This window comes from Carettochelys insculpta, chromosome 7 (assembly GCF_033958435.1).
Source record: "Carettochelys insculpta isolate YL-2023 chromosome 7, ASM3395843v1, whole genome shotgun sequence".
NCBI classification, from domain to species: Eukaryota; Metazoa; Chordata; order Testudines; family Carettochelyidae; genus Carettochelys; species Carettochelys insculpta.
The window spans coordinates 7999117-8023548 of record NC_134143.1 but is presented as its reverse complement, the minus strand read 5'-3'; the positions used below and the strand labels follow the sequence as shown (position 1 = coordinate 8023548).

Genomic DNA, 24432 nt, shown 5'->3' with positions numbered 1-24432 from the left:
AGTCAGCGACAGATTTATTGCAGACAAAGCTGCTCCTTCTGCCACCTTCAGATGAATCTGTTGCTACTGCAGCTTTGGAATGATCTACTGGCTTTGAGACGTCCTGTGGCACCTTATAGACTAACAGATATTTTGGAGCATAAGCTTTCATGGGCAATCAGACAAAGCGGGTCTTTGCCAACCAAAGCTTATGCTCCAAAATATCTGTTAGTCTATAAGGTGCCACAGGACTTCTTGTTGTTTATGAAGATACAGACTAACACGGCGACCCCTCTGATACTACAGGCTTCGGTTTGGCCTTATAAGGAGGGCAATGGCTACAAAGAGAATGAAAGTTCACAGGAGCCAAAAATGATTAAATCTGCACTTTGTGGAAGCACTGGAGTGAATTGGGGACAGGTAAGAGGAAATAGGCTCGTATAATTTTATGATCTGTAAAAACCAGAGCCGAGCTTGAGCTATGAAGCTGAGATCCAAGGCCAGATTAGTTCAGAACAGGGTCTTTGGGTTAGCTTCTAATAGACGTCAGGCTCAGTTGTGTTCCAATGATTTTGTTAATGATTTAGCTAGTAGCTCAGGGAGAGCACCTGTAATGTCTGCAGGCCATGCTAAACTGGGGGGCTTGTAAGTGACCTGGAGGACAGGATTAAAATTCAAAGTGGTCTGGACAAACTGGAGGAGCAGCCTGAGGTAAATAGGGTGAAATTCAATAAGGACAAACGCAAAGTAGTCCATGTAGGAAGGAACAATCAATTTCACACGTACCAAACGAGAAAGGAGTGCCCAGGAAGGAGTGCTGTGGAAATGGGGGGTGATAGCGGATCACTAGCTATGAGTCAATGCTCTGACACGGTTACAAAAAAAGCCACCAGCATTCCAGGATGTATCAGGAGAAGTGTTACAAGACAGACATGAGGAGGAATTCTCCCTCTGCGCTCCCCCCACCAATTAGGCCTCAACTGGAGTATCGTGTCCAGTTCTGGAAAGAAGTGGACAAACTGGAGAAAGTTGAGAAAAAAGAGCAACAAAAATGAAGAAAGATCTTGCAAACATGGCCTTGGAGGGATGATTTTGTGGGGGGCTTTAATGGGCTTAAATTGCAACCAGGGCAGTTAAGATGGAACATTAACTGCTGGGGGGCCAACAACTTCTGTGGGCCCCCAGGAAAGATGACGGGTGGCTCCGTGCCCTGGAAGGGGTGGGGCCTTTGGCAGAAGGGTGGGGACCACAGGCATCTTGCCCTCAAGCACAGACTGGAACATGGTACTGGCCCTGCTCCAGCAACAATTTAAAGGGCCTGGGGATGCATCCGCCACTGTTGGTACAGTAGCAGCAGCAGCAGCCGGGAGTCTGAGCCCCTGTGAATCACCAGGCCCTGGACTAGTTGCCCCATACACCTCGTTCCCTGCCCCTCTCTCCCTCACCTTTCCACTGATAGGCCTGAACATTAAGAAAAAACATCTTCCTTCTCAGGTCGGTTAAGTAATGGAGCAAACTGCCTGCAAAGGTTGCAGAATGTCCATCTTTGGAGGTCTTTTAGGAATGGTTCAGACAAACACATCTTGAGTACTGCGTGTAGATGTGGTCCCCTCACCTGAAAAAAGATATATTGGTGTTAGAAAAGGTTCAGAAAAGGGCAACTAAAATGATTAAGGGTTTGGAACGGGTCCCATATGAGGAGAGGCTAGAGAGACTGGGACTTTTCAGTCTAGAAAAGAGGAGACTGAGGGGCGATATGATAGAGGTATATAAAATCATGAATCGTGTGGAGAAAGTGAATAGAGAAAAGTTATTTACTTGTTCCCATAATATAAGAATGAGGGGACACCAAATTAAATTAATGGGTAGCAGGTTCAAAACTAATAAAGGAAAGTTTTTCTTCACACAGCGCACAGTCAACCTGTGGAACTCCTTACCAGAGGACGCTGTGAAGGCCAGGACTCCAACAGAGTTTAAAAAAGAGCTTGATAAATATTTGGAGGTTAGGTCCATAGATGGCTATTAGCAAGGGGTAAGGTATGGTGCCTAGCCTTTTGTTGAAGGCAGGAGATGGATGGCAGGAGACAAATCGCTTGATCATTGTCTTCTGTTCACCTCCTCTGGGGCACCTGGCATTGGCTACTGTCAGCAGACAGGATACTGGGCTAGATGGACCTTTGGTCTGACGCAGTATGGCCGTTCTTATGGTCCACCTGTCGGGAATGGGCCAAGTCCTGTTGTGAATGTGGGGGGCTGAGCTACATGGCCTCTGGAAGCCAGTACCAGTCCTACACAGGAATGATTTTGGATCAGGGTGCGCAGAAACAGGGCTTTGCTTCAGGCCTTTCTTTAACAAAAGTCTTAGGAAAGTACGTATGTGAAGAAAAGAGTAAGTCGAGTTTTGTGCCTCAAGGCAGAAGTGTTCCGTTGGGGTCAGGAAAGATTATAGTGGGTCATTTCACATCAGGTACTGGCCATGACTGAGATGAGGAAAACAGAATCGATGGACAAATGGGCTGATCCAGCCTGGAAACTCTTCTGTCCCTGGGTCACGGCTGTGGAGTTGGGTATGCTGTGAAATTTTTCATCACCCAAGAAGGCTAACAGCATATTAGGGTGCATTAGGAGGAGTATTGAGAACAAGAAGTCAATAAGGTTCCACAAGACTTCTTTTCTTCTTGTTCTCGAAGCTACAGACTAACACGATGACCTCTCTGATACTTGTCACCATAGGAGAAGCATTGTGAGCAGATCTAGAAAAGTGGTTGTTCCCCTCTGTTCGACACTGCTGAGGCCACATCTGGAATAGTGTGTGCAGTTTTGGGCCCCACAGAATAAAAAGGATGTGAATTTGCTGGAGCAGGTTCAGCAGAGGGCAACAAAAATAATTAAGGGGCTGGCGCACATGACCTATGAGGACAGACTGAGGGACTTGGGCTTATTTAGTTTGCAGAAAAGAAGACTGAGGGGTGAGTTAACAGCAACCTTCAATTTCCTGAAGGGGAGCTCTAGAGAGGATGGAGAGGAACTGTTCTCAGTGGTGACAGGTGGCAGAACAAGTAGCAATGGTCTGAAGTTACAGAGGGGGAGGTGTAGGTTGGATAGTAGGAAAAACTACTTCACCAGGAGGGTGGTAAAGCACTGGAATGTGTTGCCTAGAGAGATGGTGGATTCTCCATCCCTAAAGATTTTTAAGTCCCGGCTTGACAAGGTCCTGGCTGGGATGATTTAATTGGGATTGATCCTGCTTGAAGCAGGGGGCTGGATTAGATGACCTCCTGAGGTCCCTTCCAGCCCCAGGATTCTATGATACGGTATGAAACTAGTTCTGCACTTATATTGTTATGCTCTAACAATCAAGGGGGAGAACAAAGGTCTGAAATGAAAGAATGAACTGGACTGAGATGAGCAGTGTCACTCAGGCTTGAGCTTTAGCATGAGTCCTATGACATTTGGTATGTTTCAGGAAGCACCAGTCCCTGGGGTCATGTGAGAACGTGAGATTCTCAGCTTCTATGTTTTTGAGCAACTTCCTAGCCTGGGTGGTTGCCCAGAAAAGCTTTAAATGCACCTGAAAGGCTTACAGAAGGCAAATAAGAACCCCAAATGTTTTTTGAGCCAATCTCACAATGTTTAAGTTCCTGGCTCGTGATTTTTGAACACAAATTTAGCAATGTTGGATGAAGACGTTCAGAACCAGGTTGGACCAGGCCCCCACATGGATACAGGAAGCGATGACTAAGTAAGCAGTTTAACAGTTGATAGAGAAGGATCTTGTGGGTTTAGGCTGCTACACAGCAATTTTCCTGCTTGTGTTCTGTTAGAAATGCCTTGCAACTCTCAGAGCACAGGCCACAGGACCTCCCATCTGTGTCCTGGTCAGTTCAGAGAAGAACCAGAAGAGTGAGTAAGCCTCTTTGCATGGCAAGGTGAAGCAGACCTATGCCACGTAATGCTGCATTCATCTCCGACCACGTCTGCATTATGTGCCACGGAGTAAAAGATTTTAAAAAGCCACCCCACTGTAAACATGCAAGACTCAGAGTATTTCATGAGATGGAGAGGTGGATGCTTGACACACGCAGGCTAATGTACTGATGGGTAGGAAAAGAGACCCATGCTGACACATTCTGAGGGAAAAATCTTGTATTTCTTTTTTTACTGATTTCTGTCACAATGGATCCATTTTGCAATCCTGCTCTGTGGCTTGCGGGCATATCCTCCTGCAGCAGTGCGGGAAAGAAAGAAAGAAGGAAAGAAAGAGCGAGCCGGGCAGGGGTTATCCATGGCAAGGGGAGTGAGTTAAACACAAGTGGAAATTGCATATTTCCAGGGTTTCCTGTAGGAATCGGGGCCAGCCACGTAACAGCTGGGTCACATTCTCTGGGTTCACGTTCCCTGAGTCCTTAACTGTACATAAAAAGGTTGTGAATACCCTGCAGCAAACATATATCACATGACAGATCATTGTGTGTGCACTGTTTTTAAAATAGGGGTTACTAAAAATATGGTTTGACGTTCTTTATGACAGACCATTCACATGCACTGTGGCTCTTGAGTTACCAAGTTTGACGAAACAAATGGCTCATCTTCCTCTGTTGGTTGCCAATCCCTGGACTAGCTCATAACACTGATACTTTCTAGCCAGGGGAGCTATGAATCTATGCTCGGCCACGGACAAAATTCTTTTGCTGAAAAGAACGGAAAGCCAGAAATGCTCATAAGAAGTTTTCAAGGCTGAAACTCAAAAAAAACCCTGGTTTTTTTCCCTGAGAATAATTTTTTCTTTCATTTTTATGAAATATATTTTCATCAGAAATGTCAGTAAAAATGACTACATTGATTCCCGCCCCACCCCAAGTACCCTAAGAGAAAATGATTGGTATTTTTCAATTAGCTCAAGCTGTTTTTAAAGCTGAATTTTTAAGAGAAAAAAATAACATCAATGAAAATCATTTGCCCTTTTGTCTCCCCCACCCCAACAGTGTAGAAACTGGCGGAGGTTTTTTGACAATTCAAATTGGTTACCAGCTCCCCTCACCCACCCCAGAAATGCTTCTGCATTTTTACATCAGCTCTAGTGATTATGGGGCCTAAACCCTTCTAGCTAATGCATGCTTGTGCCTACGAAATGAGCTGCATTTTGCCTGTGGAGATGCTGGGGAAGGATGTTTGGGAATGCCAGCACCACTGCTCATAAAGGACACAGGCAGAATATGAATCGCTGGTAAAGCAGAGTCCAAGTCTAGGTGGGATCAGATGGTGTGAGCTCCCATCTAAAACAGGCCATTGCACTTCCTCCAAATAACTCCCATTTGGCTAAAAGGCAGTCATCACCGGTGTTCCCTCAAACTTATTCCATCCAGGGTGTGATAAATTTTGTTATGTGCACCAAGGCATGTGCAGAGGTGCACCACCAGTAGAGAAACATGCTGCCACTTGTGGATGGCTGCGGGCGCTCTGCTAATCAGACAGGCGGCAACTGAATCTCTCCTGTGTGACCACCCAAGAGCTCAGCTTACAGGCAACAGCGGTCGTCACTCTACGGGGTTGAGGGGAGGTGGCCAGAGCCCCTCCCTATGCATTCACCAATACATGGCAATGGGTCAATGCACATACTTCATTCTGGAGACCGTACAAAAGGGTTGCAGCTCCTTCTCCCTGCTCTCTTCTGGCTTCTGCCACATGGCCAGGAAAACCCATCATTCCACCGGCCCTTGTCTCAAAGGTAAAGCCAGCGTCTGCCCCCATTGTGTGTCTTTGTTATGTCACCCTGTAGCTCTTCACGGTGACAGTTCAAAGGGATGCTACCAGCAGCTGCATCCCACTCATACTGATCCGCTTTCAGACTCTTAATACAAAGCAGGGGAAGGGGGCGTTCTGAAGACATTGGAGAACAAAGTTCTATTTTGGTATATCCAGTCGAATGGCTATTGGCTGGAAGCTGTCGCCAGACACGACCATATGTTATGCAGGGGTATTACCAGTAAATCCTCGCTGCCTGAAGACCAAGATTAAAGTCACCTCAGATTTAGCTGCAGTACATTGAGGCGAGTGTATCTTACGCAGTCCCATTCAACTTGCTGGGAATTGCCCCCCCTGAAATGAATGGGCTAGCATTACCTGGAGATTAATAGGCCGTTTCCAAATGTTCTGGGTTTCCTGTTGAGATGCCTTAGTTGTGGAATGAAAAAATAGCTTGTTCCAGGCACTAGGCAGGAAAATAATGTGGACAGAGGATTAAAAATAAACATCAGGGGAAAAAATACAAAATTATCAGATGATTTAGGCCAATTCAAAGTGCTCCGGTTACTGTTTGGCCGGATATGACAATAAAACGTTGGATTATGGCTCTTCTCATTGCGGTTCTACACCAAATATCTTTGCATGTATATGTTTGAGGTCAGTAAGTCCGGACTGGTTTAAAATAGGCAGTGGGGTATCGAAAGCAGTTACGCGTCAGACCGAATCTCGTAAGCCTAACCCCTCAGAATAAATGTCTCCTTGACTGTACTTCGTGACTGTTTCATAAGAGATTTGAAAAGTGACATAATGCTGAACTTCATCTGTCGATGCACTTTGGCTGATGCACACTGGTTTAATGAGATTAAAGGTTTAAAGCAGATAAAAGATTTGTCTAGTCGGTGCTCCCAGATTTAACACTGGCCTTTTGGTGCTGATTCACAGAGAGAGGGTCAGCGGTGAGCTAAACGCATCTAGGTCTACAAGTGTCTCTGATTTCTTATCAAAGTGTAATTTATTTGCCTTCCCTTAATGATTCAGAATGATGAGGGGACCTCTCCTATTGTTATCTACTCTGGTTTTCTGCAATGTGTATACTGAGGAAATCTTCCAGTCAACTCTGGTGCTAGACATGGCCAAGGTCCTTCTGAATAATTACTGCTTCCCTGAAAACCTGGTGGGGATGCAAGATGCTATTGAACAGGCCATCAAGAGTGGGGAAATCCTGGACATCTCAGATCCCAAATTGCTGTCCAACGTCTTGACGGCCGGTGTGCAAGGTGCCTTGAACGACCCAAGGCTGGTGATCTCCTATGAGCCGTTAGCTCCTGCGTCTCCAGCGCAAGAAATGGAGGGTTCCCTCACTCGGGAGCAGCTCCTGGATCTTATCCAGCATGTGGTCAAGTATGAACTGCTGGAGGGAAACGTGGGCTACCTGAGGATCGATCATATCATTGGTCAAGATGTCGTACAGAAGATCGGGGCTTTCCTGGTGGACAAGGTGTGGAAGACTTTGATTGGGACCTCTGCCCTGGTGCTAGACCTGCGCTACAGCACTGGGGGGCAGGTATCCGGCATCCCCTTCATCATCTCCTATCTGCACGAAGCAAACCAGGTGCTCCACGTGGACACGGTGTACCACCGGCCCTCCAACACCACCACAGAGATATGGACCCTGCCTCGGGTGCTGGGTGAGAGGTATGGCAAGGACAAAGATGTCATGGTGCTGACCAGCCGGCATACCACCGGGGTGGCCGAAGACGTGGCTTACATTCTCAAGCACATGCCCAGAGCCACCATTGTGGGGGAGAGGACAGCCGGGGGCTCCCTGGACGTCCAGAAGCTGCGGATTGGCGCCTCCCATTTCTACATGACAGTGCCAGTATCACGGTCTGTGAGCCCTCTCAACGGTGGCGGGCAGAGCTGGGAGGTCACCGGTGTGCTGCCATGTGTGGCCACCAACATGGAGGAGGCCCTGGAGCAGGCCCTGGCCATCTTGTCGTTGCGCAGAGCGGTGCCTGGGTTGATCACCCGCCTCATGGGCATACTGCACAACTACTACACGCTGGTGGAGCGGGTGCCCCCGCTGCTGCAGCGCCTCTCGGCCTTTGACCCCTCCTCTGTCCAGTCTGTGGAGGACCTGGCCTCCAAGCTCAATGCCGAACTACAGGCCGCCTCCGAGGACCCCCGCCTCCTGCTCCACGTCACTGGGTCGGGCGAGGCTGCTCCCTTACCGGGGGAGGAGGAGATCCCGATGGCCGCGGACCTGCCCGACAACGAGGAGTTGCAGCGGGCCGTGGTCGACACCGTGTTCCAGGTGGCAGTGCTGCCGGACAACATCGGCTACATGCGCTTTGATGAGTTCGCGGACGCCTCTGTGCTGGCTAAGCTGGGCCCCTACATCGTGCACAAGGTGTGGGAGCCCCTTCGGGCCACTGAGAACCTGATTGTGGACCTGCGCTACAACCCCGGGGGCCCCTCCTCAAGCGCAGTGCCCCTGCTGCTCTCCTACTTCCAGGACCCCACCACCAGCCCTGTCCACCTCTTTACTACTTATGACAGACGCACCAACCACACACAGACGCACAACAGCCATGCAGAGCTGCTAAGCCAGCCCTACGGGGCCCAGCGTGGCATCTACCTGCTCACCAGCCACCGCACGGCCACGGCTGCTGAGGAGTTCGCCTACCTCATGCAGTCCCTGGGCCGCGCCACTCTGATTGGCGAGATCACGGCAGGCCGTGTCTCACACACCCGCACCTTCCCCCTGCTGCAGCCGGAGGAGGGCATCACCCAGGGACTCACCATCACCGTGCCTGTCATCACCTTCATTGACAACCATGGAGACTGCTGGCTGGGTGGGGGTGTGGTGCCCGATGCCATCGTGCTGGGTGATGAGGCACTAGAAAGGGCCAGGGAGGTCCTAGCTTTTCACCAGATTACGGGCCCTCTCGTGGAACGCATCGGACAGCTGTTGGAGGCTCACTATGCCATCCCAGAGGTAGCTGCGAAGGCCAGTGCCATGTTAAATACCAAGAGGGCCCATGGTGGTTACCGCTCCGCGGTGGATTTGGAGACTTTGGCCTCTCAGCTCACCAACGACCTGCAGGAGGCCTCAGGGGACCACCGACTGCATGTCTTCCACAGCCACCTGGAGCCCACCCCGGAAGAACAGGCCCCCCACAAGATCCCCACCTCAGAGGAGCTGGAGTATATCATTGAGGCCCTCTTCAAGGTTGACATGTTGCCAGGCAACCTAGGCTACTTGCGCTTCGACATGATGGCCGAGGCAGAGACAGTGAAGGCCATCAGGCCACAGGTGATGCGCCTTGTGTGGGACAAGCTGGTGGGCACAGATGCCATGATCATCGACATGAGGTACAACCTGGGTGGCTACTCCACAGGCGTGCCCATCTTCTGCTCCTACTTCTTCGAGCCTGAACCCCAGCAACTCCTCTACACTATCTTTGACCGCAGCACTTCCCGTAGCACTGAGGTGTTGACTCACCCTGAGGTCACCGGCCAGAGGTACGGCTCCCTGAAGGACATCTACATCCTGACCAGCGATGTGAGTGGCTCGGCAGCTGAAGCCTTCGCCCGTTCCATGAAGGATCTGCACCGGGCCACCATCATAGGTGAGCCCACCATGGGTGGCTCGCTCTCAGGGGGCATCTACCGGGTTGACAATAGCTCCCTGTATGCCTCCATCCCCAGCCAGGTGATCCTCAGCCCGCTCACGGGCGAAGAGTGGAGCGTGTCAGGGGTGGAGCCAGATATCACCGTCCAGGCGAGTGAGGCCTTGGCGGTGGCCCAGCAGATCGCTACCTTGCGTGCCAAAGTGCCCAGCGTTCTGCAGACGGTTGGGGAGCTGGTGGCAGACAACTACGCTTTTGCAGATGTGGGTGTCGATGTGGTGGCCAAGCTCGCTGCCCTCGCCCCCACTGACGCGTACAAGAGGGTGAACTCTGAAGAAGAGCTGGCCAAGAAGGTGTCTGCCGACCTTCATGCCCTGTCTGGAGACTCACACCTGAAAATAGCCCACATCCCAGAGCATGCCAGGGACCGCATCCCAGGGATTGTGCCCATGCAGGTAAGGCTCACGCATGCTCAACTGGGAACTGCCCAGCATCCACCACTTGAGATCTAGGGCTTTATGCAGTGAGCTAAACTCCCCAGCCAGCTTCCCAGCCTGTATTTCTCAGCTTCTCAGAGCTCCAGCACAGAGGCCAAGACCCGAGTGAGCTTAGGAGACTGAATTCCCCTGAACAACAAGGGTTGAGGTGCACTGGCTGGGCTTTGTAAGGGGACCTGTCTGGGCCACTGCTCTGACCACTCTCATGAGCGGTGAATTCCCACGTGAACAGGGAAGGTTTGCCAGGGAGGTGCGTACCACCGATTACATGGACAAAGTCTCATACCAGGTTACTTCTGTATTCTCAGATGCTCTAGTTTTGCCATATTGTAGTTAGCGGGTCTCGGGGAGCACATTTATATGTTCTGGAGAAAGTCTTCAACAAGAGAGGCAGCCATGTGTTTTGTAACCCACCCTTCCACACAGAAAACATGACTGTATCCACTTATTTCTGGGACTCCCAGGAGCAGAGGGAACACCCATATAACCACCATCCATTCCTAACCGGTCTCCTAATCGATGTTAGCTAGCTTGGCCAGTCTTTGCCTTGGAAACCCGGCTGGCCGGACACTAGATGACCTCAAAGAGAATGTGATTTTTAATGGTCTCTTTTGCCCCCGCCGTGCCGTTCCCTTGGTGAAGCTGCTGCCTCGTTCTCAGCCAGGCTGTTCATGCAGTGGGGTGCCCCAGAAAACTGTCTTCTTTGTTGTGATGGAGGGAGCTCACTGGAGTCACTTGTTAAAATTGCATCTCGGCGAGACCGAGCTGGCTCCTTAGCAACCCTGCTTCACACACCTGACCCCAGCATGCTCAGCGCTGCTTTGGAAGAGTGCCGCCTTTTGCTTTTGAAGTGGATCACATTATTGGGCTTCTTCCTGAGGAAGGAGATCCCCGGGGCTGTCACCCTACGAGGTCTTTGGCTCCTGTGGTGTATTGTGGGGGTGCCCCTTTGTCCCCAGGGACTGCAACGGAGCAGTTTCAGTGAAGGGCACGTCACAGGTTTGCTTCCCCAGAGGCACGGCCCCTTCCCTTGGCGGAGGGAGAATCTGTGCTTAGACGGAGAACCTAATCAGTGGATTCTCTGTTCTATTGCTCACCCGCCTCCCAGTGGGCCCAGGGCATAGGGCACATCCCAAGCTAAAGGGAAATGCTTGTGAAAGTTATTTGTTAAAATAGGGCCACATCTCGCTGGCAATGTGCTGTTGGGTCCCTAAAAGCACCATCCAGCTAGTCAGCCTCCCCCACGCAATAGCGATTTATGAGTGGCTGTTATTGCATGAGCTGACCCCTGATGTTGGAAGCAGATTCGGGGGGCACCACCATCTGACTCAGCGCCTCAGAGGCAAAATTTGGGGCCTGGGGAAGCCGATAGGACGTCGGGTGGGGATGGGGGGAGATTTCACCCCATTCTCGGAAATGCCTCTGCTCCGTCCGGGCTGCTGAGGGTTGGGACTGGGAGAGGTTTGATGGCTCCTCCCTAAGTGGGAGAATGGAAAGAGGCCAGGAGCAATGTCCCCTCTGACCTCTTCCACCCCTGTGCAGAATAAAATGTTACGTGCACCAAGGCACGTCCCAATGGGCACCACACAGAGAAACCCAAGCCTAGCTGTGGGCACTCTGCCAGCCAGCACCAGACTTCTTCCTGAGCAGCTGCACATGCACCCAGGGTACAGGGAACCTGGGTCAGGAGCCTCCCTGTCTCTCAAGACCAGAGAGGGTCTGACGCAGTGAGGGCAGGGGATTGCAGCAGCCAGGAGGAGCAGGACTCTCCACAGCAGGACTGAGAGGAGGGCGATAAGGAGAGGCTGGGGGTGCTATTATGCACAGACTGGGGCTGCGAGAGGACTCATGATGCTCCAGCAATGCCCCCTCTCGGCTCTTGCCACAGCCAACGGCTGCCACCGGCCCGGTGCCTGCGGTGACTGGGGTCAGCCAAATCGGCCTTCAGCTCTGAGCTGGGGAGTTCTGCTCCCCTCTGGATCCTCTGTCTTGGAGGCTTGGAGCAGGGCCAGTCACTGCGGTAGACAGATCTTTCGCAGGGATATTTCATCCACCGAAATAACCCCTCTCGTGCGCTGCCCCCACTTCCTTCTGACCCTCAGAGCCAGCCACGCCCTGAACGAGGGGCTAGCTTCTCCTTGACCCTGAGAATCACACAGATCAAACGCGGATAAAGCCTGGTGGAGTGTGGGTGGGAGACAGGGAGGGCTGCAGGCCACCAGCATGTGGACCCCGTGTATCCACCCTGCTGGAATAGCGGTGAGAGCAGGGCTAGCCTTGTGTGTGTGTGTGTGCTGTGCCTCATGGTCTCACAAATGGGTCTTCAGCACTGCCCCCTCGGCTCATCCCCTGGCTCTGGTTCTCCCATCTCCCTGGGCCCCTAACCACAAACAGTCTCAGAGGACTTTTCCCTTCCTGTACTGAGACGTGCCTTGGAATGAACAGCCAGGCCCTGGAAGCCACACGGACCCGCTGCCTGATTTTTCCACATGCGGACGTACCGCATTCAGATAACGAGGGTCTCAGATTGGAGCCCTGGGTTCCTGCTCTCCCATTGCTGGAGAAAATCCCACTAACTCCCAATGGGAAATGGGGGGTTAATTTTCTGGGCATCCAGCTGAGAACATGGCCCCTGCTTGCTTCCTCACGCCATGTCTCTGATAAATGGCGTTAATTTTAAACAACTGTCCTTTCATCTCGGATCTTCCCTTTCCTAGGTAAGTATTAGGTATGCAGAGGCTCTCGCCTTGGGGTACTTTCTGGGGGAGGATCCCTGGGTCGGGGGGGAAGGCAGCACGCATCAGAGGCAGAGGGGAAGGGTTGCTTATGTCTTTTTGCTTGGCTACATTAATGAATACAGGCAGCACTTTGCTTAAAAAGGCAGCGTCAGGACAGGGGTGGAAAAAAAAAAATCAATATGGTATTTCCAGGAGATGAAAGAATTTAACTGTGGGCCCAGTTCTTATCTGGTGTATACAAGTGTAAGCCCATTACAGTTAATCAAGCCGTGCCAGTTTACACCATTTTAGAATCTGCCCCTGTGTAAATCTAATGGATGCTTCTGGCCCTTATGGAAATCTGATTGACTCTTTCCTCTTCACGTTGTCTATTCCTGTTTTGCGTTGCACTAGGTGTGGACTACACAGCAATGCACTGCATTTACTCCTTTGAGCCTCATGCACTAGCACAATAGCCACATGTGGGATTCACAGCACTGCAGCAGGAGAAATTTTTTGAGAGCAAATGCAGAACAGCAGCCCACTAAAAAGTGCCTGCTCATTTCTGGATTTTGTAAAACTGATTTTGGATGAAACTCTAAGTTCGGCACCTACGGGGTACTTGCCAGCTTTGCTTTGCATTGTAACACGCAGCTGTGGTTGCTTGGAAATAGAAATCTCACTAACTCCAGCCACAATATTCGTTTCCAGGATACCTGTTAAAATAGCTCTGGAGCAGTTGCCTACCTAATATGCGTACCACTGTCCTCTGCTGGCTAGAATTAGCACTGCCTTAAGTGTGGTGTTTTGTTTTGTTTTTTTTTTTTTTTGCAACCATCCAGTCTGTAGGCTGCTGTGATCACATGAGAACCTTAGTTTTCCTTTTAAAAATAAATAGGTTTCTAGCCCTGCTGCCGGCAGAGGGGACATGACTTGGATGTAACTCTTGAGGTTTAAGAACCACACACCAGAGAAGAAGAACCCCAAATGTAATTTTTAAATCTCATGATTTTTAAGGCAACCTCAGGATTTCCAGGGGGTGCAGTCCATCGTTTTTGGAAACCTGGAGCTGGCAGTGCTGTTTGTTTATAGTGCCAAAGCACCTGAAGGCTCTGAGATCAAAGCCTCATTGTGCAAGGTGCTTTACAAACACAGTCCCTGCCCCAAAGACAGGCAAAGAGTGGGAGGGGAAATGGAGGCAGAGAGCAAGGAAGTGACTTGCCCAGGTCCACAGAGATGGAAGTGGCAGAGCCAGAAATTGAACCCCATTCTTTGGCACGTCAGACCAACATCCTAGCCCTGCATCATGCCCAACAGTCTCATCCAAGAGTAGTTACTCTTGGGTAATCAGAGTTTACAGGACAGGACCCAGCCCATAACCAGTTAGTTAATGGTGATTCTTCTGTGCTTAGTTAGCCTGGGCCTGTTCTATTAACACAGGGAAAATCTCTGTTCTAATTCTTCTCCCCCCCAACCTTCCCTGGCTTGTGTTAGTTCTTATTAAGTCCCAGAGAGCTTGCAGGTAACAATCCAATCCCATTTCACAGCTGTGAGAGCCTTCTGGTAGCTACACCCAGCCAGGCCTTCCCAACAGTACAGTGGAGAGCCCCACTCCCCAACACAGTTGTCTTTTGTCCTCTGCAGTCACACACTGGTTCGTACAACAGCAAATGCTTCATGCACGCACACAGAACAATCAGGAGTTTCTAATTGTGCAAGAGAGAAATCCCCCACTCCTGTCAACCACTGGTGTTATTTAAAAAAAAAAAAATCAGGTGGCAGGCCCCACAAAACTAGGAGATTTAGGCAGCAAGCAAGCGAGCTTTTGATTTGCCTCACTGCTTTCGAGCAATCTGTATATTCATAGTCTGCTTTTCTCTGCAATCATCTAGGCAAGGTTGAGAAACTCCCCTGCCCACATGACTCCAGGAGCAGGGGCTTTAAGGAAAGCCCCTATTAAACACAAGACTCCCGCTAAATTCAGGGGAGCTGTGGACATTTCTAACACACATGGTATGCAGCACCAGCTGGTTACAGCACAGTTGGTAACCAGGCTGAAGTTCTATCTTAAGCAGTGAAAGTGTGAATTATCAGGGATATCATTCGTAACCAACAGGCTTAGGAGCATTGGGCCCTCTCTGCTGAAGAGCTGAGCCCTGCCCCCAGTACCCTCTAACTTCTACCATATAACTTGCGGCAGCCCTATGTACTCACAAGAACATTTCCCTGCTAAATCTCCAGTTTTCTCCGGCATCACCCCCTGCTTAAGGAACCGCCCCCCCAGCTATCCTTCCCCAAGGCCATTCTCAGAGCAGCTTCCCCAATCCCCCACCCATTCCAGCTCTAGTTCATAGCTCCTCCCTTCCAGCTAACAGCTAGATATTGATTCTGGCCAGCTGGTAGCAATCTCATTACCCCACACCTCTTCACCAGCTGTTACCTGGAATACCTTTTCCTTAAAGGAGCCATGTCTTTGGACAGGGTGGGTGGCCTGGAATGCCCCCTACTCTCCAGGGGGCCAGAACCTTGTGAAGGTATAGCCCAGTGACCTTACAGGGCTTGCAGATGATGTGTTATTTGTTGGCAAGCTCTCACTGAGAAAAAACACATCCATAGATGGCGGCGGGGGTGGTTCTGATCTCGCCATTCCGAGGAGTGGGGTTCAATTCAGCACTTCTGCACCAGACAAAAGCAGCATCAGGACAATGCAATGAGCTCTGGCTCTTCACTGGATTCTTTAATCAAGAACCAGAGCAGATCGGGTTGCATGGCTGTCACTGGCAAGGACAAAGGCGGTGGTGGTGAACTAATACATCTGCAGCCCAGTGAGAGGGGCTGCTGTTCAGAGGGTGAAAAGAGAAAGAAGGGCAGAAAGGGAGCCTGCCTGTCAGTAGCTGGGGCCATCAGGGACTGGGGAACAGCACTCAAAGGTCTGGGTTTGCAAAAGGCACTAGGAGGGTAGCAACGAAGACCAGCTTCAGGAGCAGGAGCGTCAACCCCTAAGGCTGGGCAGAAAGCCAACATTCAGCTGACCTGGGGCGAAGCCATGGTCCAGGGTGAGTTACGTCTGCTCCCTGCAGACCAGCTGTAACCTGGGGATAATGAGCCTCCTTTGTGAAGTGGGTGGAGAGCCCCCCCTTGGAAGGGAGCACAGGAACCTGCAGAAAACATAGTTCAGGATGTGCTTTGGCCTGACCGTGCTGGGCTGGCTTCAGTCTGGGCAGGTTCTCCTGAGCACGGCCATACTGAGCGTTTACAAAGGGAGCCGTCCCACTCTCCTGGAGCCTGGGCTCCTTTTATAGGGGGACTGAGGCAGTTAGGGGCTCACCCAGACACTGAGGCAGACCTGGGACGTACATCCCAACGTTGCCTTGGGATATTCTTCCCCTCTCAGATCCATGCTCGCGAAGGACTGACGTGCGGAAGCACCTGAAGGCTCCGAGATCAAAGCCACATTGCGCGAAGTCCTTCACAAACGCAGTCCCTGCCCCGAAGACAGGCAAAGAGCGGGAGGGGAAATGGAGGCAGAGAGCAAGGAAGTGACTTGCCCAGGTGCACAGAGCTGGAAGTGGCAGAGCCAGAAATTGAACCCCATTCTTTGGAGGGTCAGACCAGCATCCAAGCCCTGCATCATGCCGGACAGTCTCATCCAAGAGTAGTGACAGGCTGTGGCCCTCTCCAAACAGGGGTTGCAGCAGTGGTGGGTGGCCCGCAGGCTGCATGCAGCTCTCTGGGGCCCCACCTGTGGCCCACAGACCCTCTTTGTTGTCCCCTCTAGCATGCTGGGCCACTAGAACCCCCGTAATTCCTACACCTCCAGCTGCCTCCCAGCACTTCCAGAGCACCACCAATCTACTGATTCGCACTCGGTCCCCTTTCCTCTCCACGCCCCCCTCCCAGAGCTGGAACACCGTGAATCAGAGCAGGGAAAGGTCGGAAATCAGTCTTTTGTAGTGCTCCAAAAGGGCTGGGAGGGCGGGGGAGGCGTAGGAAGTGCAGAATTCCCATGCCCACTGCCTGGGGGTTGAAGATGGAACCGCAGTGGGTTCCTGGCTGCAGGTTGCTCAGCTCACTGAGACAAAGGAGGGCCACTCCCAGGGCCCCCTTGCTGGTCTTGGCTGCCCATCGCTGAGTTACAGGGGCTACAGCCTTATACTCAGCCCTGATCGGACACTCCAACAAGTGTCAAGTCTGAGCTGTGCCAGGTGGGAGGACAACTGGATCCTCTTGGACCTGGCTGAGATCTGCTCTCCTCTTCTGGCCAGCCATTGCTACCCATCTGTGCTGCGAGCGTCCTAAGGATGCCTGTCAAGTTAGAGTCACGCACGCCGCTCGCCTGGCCCCATTTCTTCTCACTGTCAGTTACACCTTGTCTTTCACTGTTTGTTTTACACGTTGGCCCTGGGAGATGCCGGACGAACAAAATAAACGTAATCGCTGCTGCTCAAGGGAGATTCTGGAGCCACGTCCCACATAAAAGGATCTTAGCACATGGGCACCATATGACTTTCCTGACATCCCACAAATAAGACTCTTAGCATGTGGCCACCAGACGACATTCCTGTCACATGGTCAACATACCAGACTCTTAACACAACTCTCCCACATGGGCATTCCTGACACATGCCCATTATATGATATTCTGCACACAAGATTCCTAACCTGTGCCCATCCTGGGCTAAACCTGAAACACGTGATTCCTTTCCAATCTTATGCCAAGCAAGCAGCTCCGGATCATGTTTGTTTATTTTGCAAACTTTTCCAGATCCCTTCCCCAGAAGCCTTTGAAGATCTGATTAAATTTTCTTTCCGCACCAATGTCTTTGAAAACAACATTGGCTACCTGCGGTTTGATATGTTTGGAGACTGCGAGCTTCTAACTGAGGTGTCTGAGCTGCTGGTGGAGCACGTCTGGAAGAAGATTGTTCACACAGACGCATTAATCATAGACATGAGGTAAATTCTGGACAGAAATTCCCCATGTATCATATTTAAGTATCATTTTATGTAAACCAGTGAACTCAGAGAACTGGCAGCCCGGCTGAGTCCGTGGAAGGGGCGTGGCCTCTGCCAGAAGGGGCGTGGCTTCTGGCAGAAGGGGTGGGGCCTCAGGCAGAAGGGGCAGGGCTGAGGTGAGGTGTGCCATTCAGCGTTCTGGCAGTGATCTAAAGGGCCCAGGGCTACGGCCGCTGCCATTGTTAAAATTGTTAGCGTTTATGCCTTATCTCCAGTTTGCGTTTTCTTCCATGCTAGATTTATGTGGTGCGCTCTCATGTCATGTCACCCACCAAGAAAGGCGAGAAAAGGAAAAATTGAGGTCAATGCCCAAGGAACGTTTCCCAACTGTGAGATCTATTAGGAACAGTGTCTCCTGGGAAATTGTCTCATCTCCCAGCCCACTGAAAACCAGAAAGGAAAACTAGGAAATATCCCATAAGAAACAACCTGACCTGTCACAGGCTGGGACCTCCCGACTGTTCTCCAGCTCTGAATTCCGTATGAGAATGCATTGGATATCCCGCCACCTACCAGCATGTATTAGCTAACGATATATTTTATTACAAATGATGCACAAGTGAGTCACTAACAGAAAAACAGATACTACTATGAACTGTGCTAAGTTACACCAGTGGCTGAGTGCAGATTGGTCCAGGAGTTGGAGATGAGCTGGAGCCCTCCTTCCAAACCTCCGTCCTTCTTGGCCCTCCATTGCAGCAAGGCATTTATCACACGCCTGTCTTTAACCACCCGAGGTATGAAAAATGCTACCTGTTGCTCAGTTTGACTTGCTGCTGCTGCTCTTTGTCTAAGCAGCCATCTGCACAGATGCAGAGTTCTCTTTCAGATAGCCCTCCCCGCAGGGGTTTCCAGGCCTCGGCTCAGAGCTCCTGCTTGTGAGTTCCCCGCACAGCCGGCAAATATTTGCCTCAGAAATAAACCCAGTGTAAGAAGGAGTCTCCAATGCTCAAGAAACAGAGTAATTACAGTCAGGAGCATTGCTGTATTTAGCTTAGAGCCCCAGCTCCTGGAGTCTGGTGATTCTCTGAGACTCATCTCAGCTTTCATTCTAAGTGGCTTTCTAGTCCTCATGGACAGCGTTCCCTGTAAGCGCATGCCTGGACAGCTGCTGAGGAGAGATTCCAGTGCCACCCAGCTGATTGGCAGAGCACCCACAGCTGGCAGCCTGTGTTTCTATTGGTGGTGCACGGCCACCCATGCCTTCATGCACAGAACGAAATTTATTCTGCCCACGGCTGGGAAAAGTTAGTGAAGGACCTGACTTTTACGATCACTTTTAAATCTTGTGACTTTTCAGCCCCTTGTGTCTCTTTGAGGGGACCCACTCCTGATTTCTGAGTGCTTGGGCCCAGCCATCCATGCACCCCATGGCTGTGTTAGCTCAGCCCCTCTCCGTCTGTAAGAGGTTTGTGCCTGCAACACAAGCTGGCCTGTTATTGCCATAGAGAGATAAAGACCCAGATCCTCAGAGGTGTCTAGGGGACTAACTCCCATTGATTGGGACCTATGTGTCTTGCCTACTCTGGCAAGGGCCCCTCGTTCCCTGGCCAATGGTTGGGTCAGCGGCCATCCCCCCTTGCCAGAGGTTCAGGCTCACAGCTGGTTTTTGGGGTAGGGTGCCCAGCCACTCCTTCCAGGACTCCCTCCCCTGCTGTTTCCACTCTGCAACTCTTTGTACTTTGTAAGTCACTAGCTGTTGGTTGGTGGGTGGGGTGGGGTGGGGTGGGGTGTGCCCTGTCCCTATTCTTCTCTCCTCTCTCCACGCCCCCACAAATGGGCTCCCAGCTGTTCCTGATTATCCTGCAGCCTTTCTCCTCTAAGTAGCAGTCCGTTCACCCCTTTTCCCCGACTCTGCAGCAGCCCTTCGGCCTGGCCTTGTCACACGACCATCATCCAGGAGGTCTGTGATTAAGCAAGAACACGCACCCAGGTCTTGAAAGCCACTGGCTAGCTCTCTCCTACTGAACTGCCCTTCCCTCCAAGGCTGGATTTTGCCCAGCAGCTCATTTTCCTTGAAGGAGGACATATGTATGGCTAGTGTGGCCAAGGCAGGTGTGCGAGTATCTTTTCTTGGACCAGTCTCTCCTGGCGGGAGCCCTGCGTCACTCAGAAATGTGTCTGTCTCACCCCTGAGGCTGGTCCAGTAAAATATATGACTTCCCTGCTTTGTATCTCTGCTGTGCTGCTACACTGCCACTGCAGAGACCGTTCCTCAGTGCCGCTGTCTTCTTGTCTTGTCAGAAAGCCCCTTGTCCCAAAGCTCCTACTGGTGGGTGAGGAAATTTGCAGAAGCCTCTCAGTGGAGCGTCACAGATGGGAGGCGTTAGACTCTGTCTGCTCGGTCCAGGTCCTCCAGTTACACCCTCCAGCATGGCACCCCTGCCATCAGGTCAGGGTACTGCAGGGGTTTTCACCTCTAGCACTCCTGCAGCTCACCTCTTTGGCTGTTTCTGCCCACAGCCCAGGCCTCTGGCTCAGTGACCCGTGGTCCTTCCAGAGCAGCAGAGTCCAAACATCCCAGCAAATGACTCACACCCTGTCCTGTGGGCTCTGTCTTCAGCCCCACCCTGGGCACACAAATTCCGTTGGAGGAACCCAGCTCCAGCTTCTGCTCTGGGTGCCAACACAGGGACCCTGGGCTAAGCAGCTAGGTCTGCGCCTTCCGATAAGCTGCTGCTTCCCTGGACCATGTCTAACTTCCTCGCCTTTTGTGCTGCTTCCCAGTAGCCTACCACAGCCTCTCCTCCAGCTCCCTGCCCGCTCAACCTTCTCTCTAGGTCATCCGTGCTGCCCGGTCCCCCCAAGGAATGCTGATTTGCAGCCTTCTCCAGTACCATCCCCGCAGCCCTCTGCAGCTTCTCTTTACCATCCCCTTCCAAGAGAGGGGAAGCACTCTACCTCTGCTGTCCTCTCTCTCTTTGCAGATAGCCTTGACTCTGTCATGGCTGGGTCACGAATGGTAATTAAGCCACCCGATGAGGGTCAGCTGGGGGGAGCTTAAGGGGAGACAAAGCAGAAGCTCATGGGAGGAAGATGCTGGGCAGCGCAGTTGTATTATTCTCTGGGTGTTTTCTGTTCTGTCTGTCCATGCTCTGGCTGAGGTCTTTAATGCTTTGTTTTCAAAAGGTACAATATCGGAGGTCCCACTTCCTCCATAGCAGCGCTGTGCTCCTACTTCTTTGACGAGGGACATCCAGTCCTCCTGGACAGAGTCTACAGCCGACCCAACAACACCGTGCGGGAGGTGTGGACCCTGCCGCAGCTCTCAGGTGAGACGCTCATTTCCCTTGGCGAGGGCTGTCCCTTTTGGGGTGGGTGGGTGGTTTCCACTGACTCTCCACGCATGTGGAACACTGCTTGCCAGGTGATCCCCAGAGGCATCTTTTCCCCAGCCCCAAATGGTGAAGCCTGTAAGGCGAATGGAACACCAATGAGTAGAGGGACATCTGAGCCAGCTTAGAGCCACCAAACATCTGAGCCAGCTTAGAGCCACCAAAGGTCTGAGCCAGCCTCGGGCCACCAAACATCTGAGCCAGCCAAGAGCTGCCAAAGGTCTGAGCAAGCCTAGAGCCGCCAAAGGTCTGAGTCAGCCTAGAGTTGCCAAAGGTCTGAGCCAGCTGAGAGCCCCCAAAGGTCTGAGCCAGCTGAGAGCCCCCAAAGGTCTGAGCCAGCCTAGAGCTGCATCCTGAGGACGGTCCAGTGCTCTCCACCCCACTTTTGGCCCTGGGAGTGGAGTGCTCTCGACATTAGGCAGCATCAGCTCCCAGGTGATTATAGCAGTGCACGCTGAACTCTATATACAAAGATGCAATTGCTGGAGGCCCAACCTCCCTAAATCACAGCTGGAGCCCTGCAGGGTGTGAGCTGGACAGCTCTGATGGGTGCCTGTACCTTCTGTGTATGGCCCCACCCCTTCTTAGATGCCCCCCCGCCAACACACACCTTGCCCAAGGACCCAGCAGCTCTGTGTATTGGTAAGACTTTAAAGTTGTTTTAACCCCTGTCCTGGCCAGGGATAATCAGACATGGAGCAGCGTGAATCCATTATTCTTCGGTGCATGCTGTGAACCCCTCCAGTTTTCCCAGGCACCCAGGGCTGGGGCGTACAACAGGGCCTGGTTCAGTCCGATGCCCATCAAAGACCACGGACAGAATCCAGCTGACGGTGGCAGCTGGATGCAGCCCTGCGTATCTGCTGTGGCTAGTGGGGATCTCTTCTGGGCGATGTTCATTTCTTGGTGGCAGGAGTTGTTCTTAAAATGCGCTCGCCGAGAGGCACCTGGGGCATGGCACGGGCCCCATTCTCCTCTCTCGGCGTTAGCTACCAAAAGCGGCTGCAGGGCTGTCACTCCAGATGTGTGTCACACTGACGGCTCGAACGTCTGGACGGTCCACGTCAAAGCCACAAACACGGCCAAGGGCTTTTTGTTCAGAGCCTCACCAGGTTCCATCGGCACAGGGGTTCGGTGACTATTCCCATCCTCCTTGCTCCTTCTCCGCCTTTTTTTTTTTATTTTTACCTTGTTTGGAATTTGAGCCAAGCAACAGCCGGGCTCTCACCTAATTATGGGTTGTAACACTGTGGGTGCTAAGACAGACAGCTACTTAAAGAAGCTTTAAACAGAGCAGCTTCCCAAAGAAGCTTTGCATCAGGTTTTCAAGCCCCCAGCTCTCCTTGAGACTCCTAGGGCCAGATTTTCAAAGAGCTCAGCTCCCAACCAGCACCTGGTGTGCTAAGCTATTTTGCAAATCTAGCGCCAAGGGAAAAATCTACTGCTCCGATGAGGTTACATAAGGGAATGGCCAGGTCAGGTCGGATCCCAACTAGAGATCCTAGGAAAGTTTTGGCAAAACCTCTGAGCAGTAGAAATGTTTTGCCCCTTTTTGGTGTTGTGTTTGGATTCCTTCAACAGCCTTGCAGGCTCTTTGCAATTCAGAGCCTGTTGGGGCTGGTCCCCACTCTGAGTACAGAAGGTGGGGGTTGCAATAGACCTTAAAAATACCTCACCTCCATAGGCTTCTGCTTAAAAAACTTTCCAACATCACAGATTCCCTGATCCCGGGAGGTAGCAGCCACCGCTCAAGTGAGAAAACCCTGCTTTAGAACCCAGGAAATCACAGTTGGGATGGCTCCCTGTGGAGTAACCACAAGCTCTTAAGAGAGCTTGAAAACAAAGAGGAAGGCCTTAAACTGCTTCAATTTAAACTATCCTTCTCTCTTCCCATTGGCTCACCTGGCTGTTTGCCAGCAGGGAACCCATTCTCTCTGGGTTTAACCTTTTACAGGCATTCACTCATGACAGAGCCCAAGAGGGAAACTGACTCAGTAACACAAGTGAAAATCCCAGGCCTGTTTGGCATGTGTCGTTTGAGGGCACAAAGCCAAATAATGCCATTAAAGTGGGCAGAGGAAGTGAAAGCTTCAAAATTCTCTGGAGGGCTTTTCTACCAGTTGGGACAGGAGAGTGTTAACCCTTCCACTCCACAATGCATTGTGTCAGCTCTTCTTCAGAAGTGGGTCTCTGTAAGGACACTGGCTCTTGCCTCTCGCAGGTGAATGCTACGGCTCCCAGAAGGGGCTGATCATCCTCACCAGCGCTGTGACTGCTGGGGCAGCCGAGGAGTTTGTCTATATCATGAAGAGGCTGGGCAGAGCTTTCATCCTTGGAGAAGTGACCAGTGGCGGGTGTCACCCTGCTCAGACGTATCACGTGGACGACACCAACCTTTACATCACCATCCCCACCTCCAGATCTGTCAGCTCTGCTGATGGCACCTCCTGGGAGGGCAGAGGGGTGGCTCCGCTCCTGGAGGTGCCAGCTGAGACGGCTCTCCTCAAAGCCAAGGAAATGCTCAATGCGCACCTGCACAGCTCCCGATAGGCCAGCAGGCTCCCAGCGGGACCACTCTTGGTGGCGAGTTTCAAAGGTGCTGAGAGGGGTTCAGAGCCCCTGTTCCATTGGTTTCCTGACTCCCTGAGGCCCCTCTGAAAATCGCAGCCACAGCTCAATGGGGCATGACGTGACCCAGTGGCGGTGGCGTTTGCGCAAGCGTGAGGAGAACAGAAAATGCATCTCACGTGCTTTGGGAAACAGCGTGTATGTTCCCCTCCTGTCTCCTGGAGAGGAGTGAGAAACAGATGTGAGCATCTGTGCTGGAAGTGGGGTTGGCTTGAAGGGGTTTCCATCCTATACAGGGCTCACAGTTTGGTTCAGCAGCTCCCGGCATCGCCACTGGAAAAATTGCTCCAGTCCCCCTGGATGTGAGGGCCCAACTCCCAGCCAAGTCCATCCTCGTTCACAAAGTTTCTTCTCCACAGCCCCAGCAGAACCTCCCTCGAGTTTGGGAGTAGCACTTCTAATGCTACCTCCCTCAGCCCCCATGCAGAGGGATGGGAAGTGAGACAGGAAAAGGTAGTGGGGAGACCTTGCCCATTCTTCCTGTGCCAGCTGACACTGCAAGTCAGAGAGGAGGAAAGTAACCTGCTTCTACTCAAGGCCAGGAGCAGATTGGACCCCGCCTGGCCCTGGAGCAATGGGAAAAGTGGGGGGAGAACTCACCTAGCAGAAGGGCAATTGCTGGGCTCCTCCTGGGGAGGCACAGCTCCAGGCTCATCTTAGCACAGAGTTCATTAAGGTACAAGTAACCCCAGAGCACCCAAGTATGGACATTGACATGGGCCCGATCTACTCACAATATCACAGAACTTCAGGAACCTTCTGAGCTAGCTGTCTGCCTGCCTGCATAGGGATGTAGAGATACCCACCCCCCGCCACCTGCAACCTGGGTGGGAACGCTGCTGCTCAACCCTACCTCTACCAAGCCCCATTGGAAGGAAGGCCC

General features: G+C 51.8%; 1 protein-coding gene across 1 annotated transcript; it reads left to right on the top strand.

The window, feature by feature from the left end:
• The first annotated feature begins 6763 nt into the window (after window positions 1-6763).
• RBP3 (retinol binding protein 3) lies at window positions 6764-23471 on the top strand. The gene is made up of 4 exons (XM_074999864.1): window positions 6764-9811; window positions 17336-17526; window positions 20716-20858; window positions 23143-23471. Exons 1-4 carry the CDS (start codon window positions 6764-6766, stop codon window positions 23469-23471), a joined length of 3711 nt encoding a protein of 1236 aa, XP_074855965.1.
• Window positions 23472-24432: the final 961 nt, after the last annotated feature.

Bases quoted from the DNA above. Each gene is read 5' to 3' on its own strand.
- RBP3 (XM_074999864.1), top strand. From the start codon at position 6,764: ATGATGAGGGGACCTCTCCTATTGTTATCTACTCTGGTTTTCTGCAAT. The intron at 9,812-17,335 runs GTAAGGCTCACG...AAACTTTTCCAG, and splicing joins CAGGGATTGTGCCCATGCAG to ATCCCTTCCCCAGAAGCCTT. The intron at 17,527-20,715 runs GTAAATTCTGGA...TGTTTTCAAAAG, and splicing joins GCATTAATCATAGACATGAG to GTACAATATCGGAGGTCCCA.